The sequence below is a fragment of the Microtus pennsylvanicus genome, chromosome 11 (genome assembly GCF_037038515.1).
Source record: "Microtus pennsylvanicus isolate mMicPen1 chromosome 11, mMicPen1.hap1, whole genome shotgun sequence".
In the NCBI taxonomy this organism is placed as follows: domain Eukaryota; kingdom Metazoa; phylum Chordata; class Mammalia; order Rodentia; family Cricetidae; genus Microtus; species Microtus pennsylvanicus.
This window is the reverse complement of record NC_134589.1, coordinates 69,199,813-69,211,084: the sequence shown is the minus strand read 5'-3', so window position 1 is coordinate 69,211,084 and position 11,272 is coordinate 69,199,813. Positions and strand designations below refer to the sequence as shown.

Below are 11,272 nucleotides of genomic sequence, written 5' to 3'. Positions count from 1 at the left end.
TAAAACATTCATACGTAAAAATAAGTATTTTTAAAAAGTCAGTGGATTGCTTATTTCCCTTGAAATCAGAATGGGATATCATTTCTCTCTGTCCTTAGAGGAAAACAGATTCAGAATACATTTCAGGTTGGACTTTCCAGTGTCTGGATGGCAACTCATTGGGTGCAGAGGTACTGGGGAATAGGCTGGCCTGCTGGCCTGCCTTGATTGTAATGTCAAAGGATTAAGAGTAGAGCTTGTAAAGTGAGATTAGCTGTGGTGATCAGGACCAAGCCCCTGTAGGAAATGCTGAGAGTGATTTTTGGTTTTTGCAGTTTGGCAGTCTTGGGATCTTTGTACACACAGGGAATACACTCCATGTTTGGTGACAGCTAAGAAGAAAAGGAGCATTAGGAAGGCACTGTTAATTGAATCAGCTTATTAGTCAGGCTTTGAAAAACAAACCCAATAAAAAGTATCTTTATTCTCTTGCTTAAAAAAGTTTTTCTATGATAATGCGTTAATACAAAAATATTTTGGATACTACATCAGGTTTTTTCTCCTTTTTGAGACAAGGTCTCTCTATACAACTCTGGCTGTCCTGGAACTCAGAGAGATCCACCTGCCTTTACCTCCCAAGTATTGGGATTAGAGGTGTGACCCACCACATTCCAGCAATCTTTTCAACACTGTAACACACTACACTAGAAACATGATCTTTGGATTGAGAAACCAGTGGTTAAAGTAGGAACTAAGGCGCTTTTTTTTTTAAAGGTGTGTAGAATATATTGGTAGCCCCCTTTCTTTGGATTCAGGCTATATACAGTGAAAAGAATTTTAAAAAAAGTTAAACAAAAAAACTTGTTTTTCAAGGCTCAGGGTTAAGTTTGGCTCAAAAAGGGTTTCTAGAATGTGGCAAAGAACCATGCCCACCACGAGAGGTTTTATGGACTCCTTGCTTTAGTTGTAACATCTCTTCCTTCCTGCAGCCCCACAGAGAAACTGAAGCTGGCCAGTTCTAAATGCTGAAAGATGGGCTCTGGCGGTTGGGGGATTTGGGATTTGCTCTCCCACAGCTGCCCAGGAGCTGTGACTCAGCTGACATAGATGAGCCTGGAAATGGCACTGGGAAGGGTGCGCACTGGAGTTAAGCCAACTTCAATTTATTGACTATAGTTTCTAAGGCTGGTGAGTTTCTCAGGAAAGATTTCCAAGTCATTCTAATTAAAGCTGAGTACTGTACTGTCCACCAGTAGGTAGGGTTGGTATTATTTTGTTGCCTAGGCTGAAAGACCTTAAACCTAACCTATACCATTTCCTCCTCTTGCAAGCTCCTGGGAAGACAGTAAGAAGCTTCCTCTGACCCAGCTTATGAACAGCAGCTGTTCTTTGTAAACAGAGCTTCTCTGCTCCTTAAGAGAGAAGCGTTATTTAGACTTTTGTGGCTGGTGACCAACCACAAAATCATCTTGTGTGATAAAGCAGGTATTCTTGGTCCAAGAAGTATTGGCATGGAGAAGGTGTGGCAGAGGACAGGCATTTGTAGAGAAGGCAGCTGAACTCCGCCAGTCCAGCTCATCTGACCTGCAGCAAAAAAAAAAAAAAAAACCAAACCAAACCAAAAAATTGTAGGGGCATCCAGCTAGCAAGGCATGACAAAAAGAAAAGGTATGGCTACCATAGGTACCAGGATGCCCTTTGGGAGACGATACAGCTGCACAGATGTGATCCCTACCACGTGACTTGATGGCCTCCAGTTCTGGGAGTAGTTTAAGCAGCCTTTGAAATCTTCAGCACTTGGAGAGGACCCCTAACCAGTTCCGTGATCTGGTCTTGCTGCCTCCTCTTGAGTTAGGGGTGGGCCCCTGGAGCAAGCCAGGTGTCCTGTGTGTGCTAGGCTGCCTGCCTCTGAGGTTCCTGTTGCTGTACTTGTGTATTCTGGAGGGTGCTGTGGAGGGTCTTTGGGGACTCAGGAGCTGGAAGAGTGACAGCTGCAGAGTGACCTGAGAATGTTGGTGCTGGCTCCACTGGGCTAGCAAGCAGTTCTGTGGGGAAGTAGGGCAGCAGAAGATAAGAGGGTGAGTCCTGGGGAGCTGGGGACTTGGGACAGCCTAGAGCACTGTCATCGGAAGGAACGGGGCTGGGGCAGCGGCCTTCTCCGGGTAAGTACCGAATGCATTTCTTTTTCCTCCTAGGAATAGTGAAGAGAGTTATCTGTAAACAGAGGGTGAATCCATAGTCACACACCACAACTAGAAAATGGCTGTCCTTGAACTGGCCTGGCTAACCACTTTGTCCTTTCTCTCCGAGGCCCAGAAACTATGTCCATTCCTTCAGCCCCACCTGGCCCAGACCGAGGATGAGTGCAATTATGTAGAACAGCCACAAGGTGGCAAGTGGAACCTTTTGTGGGTAGGCCTCCTATTTTCCAGGAGAACTATCTTCATTTGGGTCCTTGAGCTTCTGTTCCATATATACTTGCAGGGATTAGGAGTCAAGGGACTGTGATGCTTGTGACAATCTTGGTTCTCACAGCCAGGCTAGTGGAAGAAGTGCTTGGTGACTGTAGCTCTTACAACTGTAGCTCTCTGGACAGTTTGCAGTTTGCTCTGGCTTGCCTCTACCTTCTGAGTGCTAGGGTTACAGGTGTATACCAATCCCTAGCCATAGTTTGTCTTGAACAGCACAAATGGATGGTATAGGACCTCTTCTAGGGATGGAGTCTCCATTGTGAGCATGTACACACATACAGACACACACATGCCATATTTCTTTTCTCTTTGCCCTATGATATCTCTCTTCCACTAGCCTCTGTAACCTTTTTAGTGTTAACAGGTACAAGATGGCAAGTTGCACACAGCTTCCTGGTGATCAGACTATTTCCAGAAGTCTCTGATACCATCACCTTGCTTTTCTTAGACAGGGATTTCATTTTAAGGAAATGAGGGAGTCTGTGGACCTTAATCACTCTGAGGCTAAGAGTAGAGGCTCAGGCCACCTAAGTGTGACAGATTTGTTTTCTGAGGACCTCGTAAACCTGGCTAGTACCCAAGCCACCCACTTGCATATGCCTTTCTTTCCTTAGAATGCTGTCTTTCCCTCTCTGCTCGTTCCACCTTGACTAGTTATCTCCACTGTCTGTGTTCAGTGGTCAGACATATTCTTAGGAGGCGGTTTCCTTCTCTACAGGGCTTGCTAGGGGACTGAGGAACCAAAGGAGGGGCTGCAGACCCGGCAGAATATGTGCATTAAGGGAAGCAGCTTGAAGCAAAGGGAGAATGACGGTGGGGACAAACCCACCTGCACGGACCACACCAATCCGTCTGCTGGTTGAGGCCAAAGCGAGCACGACATTTCTTAGGCGAGCCAGGGTCTGCTCACAGCCATGCCAGAGGGGCAGAACAGGGCAGAGGGCGAGCAGGCAGGCAGCAGGGCAGAACAGGGCCCAGAAAGAAGAGGTAACATCAGTGTTAGCCAGTCACAGACACCCCATAGCCCCCACAGGCAGAATGGACCTCTCCATGGCACAGCTGGCCCCAGGGGAAGCCTTAGGACCCAGAGCAAAGTATGAGAAAAGGCAGTCACCCAGTTGGGCAAGAGTCAGTGGGAAGAATGGAGTGTGGAGGAAGTCCTCATGCTACTTTCCCTTGACTGATCCTTCTAGCATGGCTTCTGCATTTCCTATTCTGGGGCTGTCTGTTCCTTTCCCCTAACTACCTGCATGTTTTAACAGAGTTTTTCCTCACTGTCGTCAATATCCCATCTCCCTCTGGTCCATATTCCTAATAAGACTAAAGGTACAGCATATTTATACAAAATATTCCACACTTACAGATGGAAAGAAGGACCTGTTCCTATCCTGAGACACAGGACGAGAGGACTTTTTCCTGTCCTATCCCAATCCTAGGCTCCAGCTTTCCTGTTTGGGGCAACACAGCTGAGAATGTCATAGACTGTCATCTAAATCAGAGTTGGGGACAAGAATGAGGCGTGCAGCAGGATGGCTTATCTGGGCTCTCTGCGGCACTTTCCACTGCCAGGAGAAATGGGAACTAGTGATGGAGAAATCACCAGGTACCTGTCAGCAGGCTCTGTGACTAATATTGGGTCCTGGCTGACATTTTTGCTATAGACATGGAACCATATAATCAGTTCATTAGCTTCTTTGGTGAAACCTAGCTGTGAGCAGGGCTGGCAAAGGTGGCATAGGGTTGTATCACTATGGAGTTGGCTTCTGCTGGTCTGTTCCTAGTTAAAACTGTTACTTGCATGGAATTAGACTTCAGAGATGCAGATTTGTTTGCAGAGAGCTCAGGCCCTGAAGGTTCCTGGCTGAGTGTTCCACCCCACCCTCTGGGCCAGAGGAGGCTACTCTTACAATAGGAACGTGGAGAGAGGCACCTCTATTACTACTGAAGCAAGCAAGGCCTCACCTGTGGTGGATTCTTGATGCTTTTCCCTTGACCGCCTCTTCTTCTTTCCCTGTAGGAACAAGAGAGATGGTTGGTTCTAGGAGGTGGACATTGGGATATCTGCAGTCTATTGCCTTTGAGATTCCAGGTCAATAGGTCTCTCCTATATTGGGGCTCCTCTTCCTTAGCTGTAGTTCTTGCAAGGCTACTGCAGATAGGGTACATTTAGGAGTCTTTTCCTCGCTCAAACTGATCTCCCCTATGAGTTCAGGAGGGATTTCTAGGCCCTTTCTTTCCCCTCCTCACATGGCCAAACCAGATACTAGGCAGCAGTCATACAAATGAATGTATTCTGGAGTGGAGAACTGCCTTTAGAGGAAGTCGCTTCAGCTTTCTCTCTTCTTCTGAATAGCCAAGGGAGGTCTTGGGCTCTTTCTCTGTGAGTTACTTTGCCTGTACCATCAAGACAAAAAAAAATTCCCCTTCCCACGTTGAGGTTGTTGCCTTGGGTATGGTATCTCAAAGGTGTCCCCCGCTCCCTGTGGTATAGTGCTGGCCACTCACGTAGTTATCCCGCGCTGACCAGCCTGGATATAGCTGCATGTGCAGCTGCCTTTCCTTGCGAGCCAGTTCATAGTACTTGGCCTGCTCTTCTCGAGATAGTGCATGCCACTGCAAAACAAGGAAGCGGGGTGGACGGGATGCACCAGAGAGTTAGGAAGCTGTACCAGGGTGAAAGGGACTGGGGGCAATCCCTGCCAGCCCACTTGCCCATGGCCTCACCCTGCGACCCAGGATCTGGTTGATGGCAGCGCTTTCCTTGAGTGTACACTCTGCAATGACCTTGGCTCTCATCTCCTTCATGTAAAGCATGAAAGCATTCAGGGGTTTTTTGATGGTTGGCTTCTTAGCCTCCTTCTCTGCCTTGGGTTCTGCTTGTGTTTTCCTGGGGTGCACAATCAAATTATATTACTTGGAAAGAAAGTAACCCCACCCCCACCCCTGCCCTGGCAGTGACCATTACCTGATGTCACCAATTTCCCCTCTGCTTCTTTTGGTTTTTTGAGAAAAGGTTTCTCTGTGTAGCCCTGACCATCCTGGAACTCACTATGTAGACCAAGCTGGCATTGAACCCAGAGATCTGCCTCCTAAATGCTGGCATTAAAGGTGTGTGCCACCACTACCTAGCTCCACCACTCTTTTTGTAGCGGTTTCTAAGTAGAATCTTCTAACTGCCCCACATTAGTGAGCAGAGAATGTAACTGTTCCTTTCAAAAATACCACAGCCAAGTGGGGAAAACACAGACTCACCCCTCCCTTCTTGGCTCAAACAAAAGTTTTGTTCCTTATCCCTTCCCCACCTACTCTTGCTTTTGAAGATTACGAAGCACAGCGATGGTCAGTGCCAGAGCCATAGGACAGCTTGGCAGGGCCCTACAGGCCTTTAGATGCCAAAGAAGAAGACCTTGAACCTGGTAGGAGGCTTGTACATCCTGGCTAACCAAACCACTCTGCTCACCTGCCCGGCTCACACCTTCTTGTCCCCTCCTCCCAGCCTGTGTTTTAACTCACAGGCTTCGGTCATATGGCTGCAGCTCCTGCTTCCCTGAGGAGGGTACAATGGCCGGATGAGGGATGGCTGCTGGGTGTCCAGGTACACCAGATCCCAGCATCAAGGACGGGTGGGTGAACCTGGAGGTAGGAGGAAAGGCAACACTAAACCAGAAATTTGGGCTAGACTTTGAACACGTATGGAGGTCCCTATACAGAGGACACAATTGACAGATACCTTATACTCACTGGCCTGGACACAGGGTACACAGATATGTATGCGCGGACACTGCAGAAGACCCACATATGTGCTATTCAGGTGGTTATCAATCCTGTCCCTGTCCACACGCTCAGGAGCCTGTGGGCCTTTCTGCTGTCCCACTGTGCTCCTCCAGGCTCCTCTCCACACAACAGACTGACTTTTTAAAGGACTGCTGCTAGCCCACTCCAGCTCAAGTCTCCCTGACACCAGAATAAACCTCAAGCTGCTGCTTGGGGCTTTTAAAACCCTACCTAAGCACCCCTAACTGCATCTCTCATTCCATCTTCCTGATCTCCTTTTCCCAGCCACTGCCCCATTTCCCAGCCAGCTCCAGCCTCCCTGTCCACCTTTCTTAGGAATTGCCTTCCCATAATCCTCTCTGACCCATCATGTTGGTTGGGGTCTTCTTGGGGCTTGTCTTCAGTTCAGCTTTTGGTGCTGAATCTTTACGTCTTACCATGGGCTGCTGAATGCCTTGCCATAGCATGCCTGACAGTGGGTCTGTCACTAGAGAATGAGCTAAATGAAGGGGCATATGTACACCCACCTCCCCCCAACACACACACCTCTTTCCTCTTGTGTGGAGACTATTCTGCCCTTTGCTGCTTACCAGATGTAAGAACCCTGAGCAGGCAGGCTCTGAAGGACAGAGGCTAGGGACACAACCTCCAGGGTACTGCCTTGGCTTGGGCAGAGCTCACAGGATACCCCAGCAGGCTGAGCAATAGAGCTGAGTTAACCACATATGCACTGCTGTCCTGGCTGCTCTGGGATGCTTTGTTCAGTGTGGCTTGAACTAAGACTTCTAGTTGTATCTTCAGGTACAGAGCAGCATGGGACTCAAAGGTTACAGACAGACAAATGGACAGACAACTAACACAGGGTAAGCACTGGCCTGAACATAGCCCTGTGTGGGCACTGAAGCCTGGGCAACAGGAAGCAGGAGCCTGGCTGCAGGGATAGGGGACTCACCTGGGATAGGGGGCGCCAGGGGCTGCAGTGGGGGCAGGGAAGTGCTGTCTATATCCGCAGGAAGGGGACAAGGGGTAGAGAGGAGGGCTGGGCCTGTGGTTGGGAGAGACAGCTGTTAGCCGTCTGACTGCTAGCCAGACATGGGGAAGGACTTCTGTACCTTGTGTGGTGGGACTCATACAGTGCTGCATGCATCCACCAGCCTTCCAGAAGCTGGTATCTGCCCTCTCTACAGACACTGTCTGATTTGCTCTTCTGTCCCAATCTGCCCACTTCAACTCGTTATGTTTATTTTTTTTAACATGTATGATTATTTTGCCTACATGTATGTCTGTGCACCACATGTATGCCTGGTGCTCTAGGAAGTCTGAAGATGAGACTGGGTCCCCTGGATCCACCATGTGGGTGCTAGAACCCAAACCTTGGTCCTCTGGAAGAGTAGCCAGTGCTCTTAACTGTTTAGCCATCTCTTCAGCCGCTTCAACTCAAAAGCCTAGGAGTCCCAAGGTGAGTGAGGTGCCTCTCTGGGCTCCTTTAGTCCCAAGTCAAGACAGTGTTAAGAGTGCCCCATAACTGTTGGCTTCTTGCCTGGTGTCCACTAAACAGACTTTGTTCTGAAAGTCAGGGATCTAAGGTCACAGTCAGCTTCAGCAGTGTTTCTCTGGCACTCAGATTCCTTCCCAGCACACACAGGACCCAGTGCAGGGGGTGAAACTGTCCCAAGTCTCAGGACCCAGTGCAGGGGGTGAAACTGTCCCAAGTCTCACCTGGCAGCAGCTAAGATCATAGAGCTTTCTTTCCCTGGGCCTATACCCTTCTCCAGAGGCTCAGCTGGTGAATATCCTCAGACTTCCTGGTCTTTGGAGCTTCAGGCCTAGGGGACTTAGGAGCTGTCCAGGGAGTTGCCTGTTCAGAGCACTGGCCTGGCACCATCAGGCTGAGCACTGAGCCCCATCTTGGTCCTGGGGGTAATCATGGGGTAGAATGGAACTTTGTGCAAACAATCTGGAAATATTTGGAGGAGTGCTGATCACGGATGATGGGCAAGTACAACAGGGCCAGTAGGCCCAGGCTGAAGGTCTGGCCTTTCCTGCTACTGATTAGAGACCTGTTCATGTCACACTGCTAATGAGTAAAAGGCAGGCCAAGGGGCCCTTTGAGACCCAATTCCAGCTGAGAACAGACTGGTCCACAGTCGGGCCTGGTCTAGCCTTAGCAGACTTTCCCAGTAGGCTGGTCAGGAGTGTGGCTCAAGCAAACAGAGACCAGAAGGACCCTGTTCCTCATATTGCCCTTTCTGCCTGGTGTCTACAGCAGTAGCACTGAGGCCACCAGGAAGCTACCTGTCTGCTCACCACGCTGCTGAGAGGCAGTAGCCTCTCCTGGTGGGGCTTTATACATTCCTTGTACATATCCAACTTTTCTGTCTCACCTTCTGAAGAATTTAGTTGGAGGGTTGAGACCAGCAGCAGCTTTCCTAGCTCCCTAGAGGAAGTATGTCAAACTACCTGTGAGGGATGCTCACAGTCCTAAGAATTGCTAGCCCAGAGCCAGATTAGGCTAAAACTGCTGGCTACAGAGCTGGCAGCTCGGGTCTCGATAAGATGGGTAAAGGAGGAGCATGGGGAGGGCAGACACAGTGCCCCCTTTTCTCTGGGCCACACTTACCAGCTCACAGTGTGGGGGAGCTGTCCCATGCTGCCTGAGGTCAGAGAGTAAAATCCAGAGAGATCAGGGGTCTGCAGTGGCCTGTGAACTCCTGTAGGGGAAAAGGGCTCAGTAAGCAGTCCACCCTCATGTGGGAAGTTAGGACATTCAGCAGTTACTGTACCTTGGAGCTTCTACAGGGGCTTCTAAGATCCCACTTCCTTTTGCCAGAGGCCCAGATATCAGCTGATTTGTTTAAAACTGTCTTGGGGTAATAACAAGGACTTTCTGACAAAGCAAAAGGGACCAAGGACAGAGGTGCTTAGTGACTTGCCTTAGGACACTGGCTGGACAGAGGCGGAGCTTGGAGTCACTCAGGAATGAGGTCTGACCTCACCAATTCCTGAGGCACTGTCTTTGGAGCCTTTGCTTAGGACTATGGCCTGGCTCTTTGGGTAGAAGGCAGCCCCTTAGCCTAGAGCAACCTGGCCTGAAGAGCCAGGGCTCCACCCAGCCCCAGGTTGAGTCAGCAGGTTTCCCACAGCTGACAATGGTGGATTTCAGAATGACTTTGGCTGAGGCTGAGGTGAATCAGCCATCACAACCACCACTTTCTATTTTCTCACTGGGGGAGAAAGGGCTCAAGCTTTACAGCTGCAGCAATGCATTCAGTCCGTTTCTAACTTTTTTTAAAATTCCCTTCTAAGGCAGAATCTTGTTTTTATAGCCCAGGCTTGTCTGGAATTCATTGTGTGGCCCAGGCTGACCTCAAACTTTCAATCCCCTGCCTCTGCTTTCCAAACTACTTGGATTATAGGTGTGGTGTGTACCACTACACCTGGTTCCTTTCTGTCATTTTCTTTGGGCCCTGGGTTTGCAAAGCCCCAGCATCTACTGTTATAAAATGTGGGCCAGCCTATGGGACCTCAGAAGCCAGGTGGGCTACAAGTTCCCACCTCAATAGACTTCTCCCACCCCATCCCATACCTTGCTTCTGGTTGATGTCCGCAGGTGCAGGGTTGGGGTGTGGACTGCTGAAATGTTCGTAGAGTGGAGAAAGTTGGGGGACGCCATGTGGGGGCTGGCCAGCCTTGTTATGCTGAAAAATGACCAGGAGTCTGATAAACATGGAGTGTTCTGGGACGGGGGACACAGAGTGTGGGGGCATGCGAAACTTCAGTGAGCTCCGTGGTCAGCCTGGCAGTCAACATCACAAGCTTATGGGAGGAAGGCAGTCTACACACCTGTGTCCTGTGGCACTGCTTTCCTGTGTCCCAGTCCTGGAGACTATCTATGCAGTCCCACCTCCTAGTGAGCCTCTTCTGGGACTTCTAGGACACTCTGTTTCTTCTCTCAAGAAGTCCTTCCTGGCCTCCCGGTCCCAGAAATACCCCCTCAGCCCAGATTCTATGAAACCCATGGCTGTCTTCCGGCCTTTTCCACCGACAGACCCCATACTATCTACCTTACTTCTTCTTTTTTTTTTTTTCTTTGAGACAGGGTTTCTCTGTATGTAGCTTTTTTGGTGCCTGTCCTGGAATGAGCTCTTGTAGACCAGGCTGGCTCGAACTCACAGAGATCTGCCTGCCTCTGCCTCCTGAGTGCTGGGATTAAAGGTGTGTGCCACCACCGCCCGGCCCACCTCACTTCTAACTACATGTGTTGGCACAGGGTAGGGACCTTCTTTAGCCCCTAACTTGGGTGAGGTCAGGTGGTACCTGGCTCCCCCCAGGGATGGCCTGTGTATACACACACACACACACACACACACACACACACACACACACACACAGTTTCCTTAGCTACAGGACTTTTCAGTCAAATGGTTCTGCCAAGAGAAGACTCAGCAGACTGAAGGAGTGCACTCTGCCCAGCCACAGGGAGTCGCTGCCAGGCCTAGTGTCTTCAGTGTATGCCCTTCAGACCGTGCACTGGGACATCTACAACCGAGGCTCTGCTTCCACCCAGATAATTGGTCTGTGGGAGTGCTGCTGGCTGACAGCACGCAGGAGCGACTGCTCACCATGGCACAAAATGAAGAACCAAGACATGGGGAGAGCAGATAAAGCCCGCTGTGAGCACTTCATTTCAGAACAACCCTTAGATCTTGTGTGTCCCTCCTGCAAGTGAATGAGGCCTGGCACAGGTCCCTTGCTTGTTACTTAGTTACTGCAGCTCTAGGGAAAAGCCAGAGGGAAGGCTGGGTATGAGCCCCATGTAGCCGGGGCATGAGGTGTCTAACTGGACACAGCTCCAGTACATCTCTACACAAGTCCTGGTCTGCCATCTTTCCCTGCATTCCTGCTACACCTTCCCTCAAGTCTTGGACTCCCTAGGCTTCCCTCTGTCTTAGTCAGACAAGAGCTAATGGTGGAAGCTAAGTATATTGAAGCTCCCCTTTAATCCCAGAACTCTAGAGGCCGAGGCAAGTGGATGAGTTCAAGGCCAG

At 49.8% G+C, this 11,272-nt stretch overlaps 1 protein-coding gene across 9 annotated transcripts in view; it reads right to left on the bottom strand.

The window, feature by feature from the left end:
* Positions 1–430: 430 nt before the first annotated feature.
* Tcf7 (transcription factor 7) overlaps positions 431–11,272 on the bottom strand; it is a 30,086-nt gene continuing 19,244 nt past the window's right edge. Inside the window, exons 4-12 of one of the 9 annotated variants that reach the window (XM_075992693.1) lie at positions 9,811–9,922; positions 8,845–8,935; positions 7,177–7,269; positions 5,964–6,083; positions 5,175–5,337; positions 4,956–5,063; positions 4,413–4,461; positions 2,150–2,170; positions 431–2,024 (exon numbers count right to left, since the gene is read on the bottom strand). In XM_075992693.1, the coding sequence (XP_075848808.1) occupies positions 1,873–2,024; positions 2,150–2,170; positions 4,413–4,461; positions 4,956–5,063; positions 5,175–5,337; positions 5,964–6,083; positions 7,177–7,269; positions 8,845–8,935; positions 9,811–9,922 (909 nt within the window). In that variant the 3' untranslated portion in view covers positions 431–1,872. Of the gene's footprint in view, positions 2,194–3,279; positions 3,353–4,412; positions 4,462–4,955; positions 5,064–5,174; positions 5,338–5,963; positions 6,084–7,176; positions 7,270–8,844; positions 8,936–9,810; positions 9,923–11,272 lie in introns of all 9 variants that reach the window. The other 8 variants (XM_075992691.1, XM_075992695.1, XM_075992689.1 and 5 more) reach the window with 8 other exon arrangements.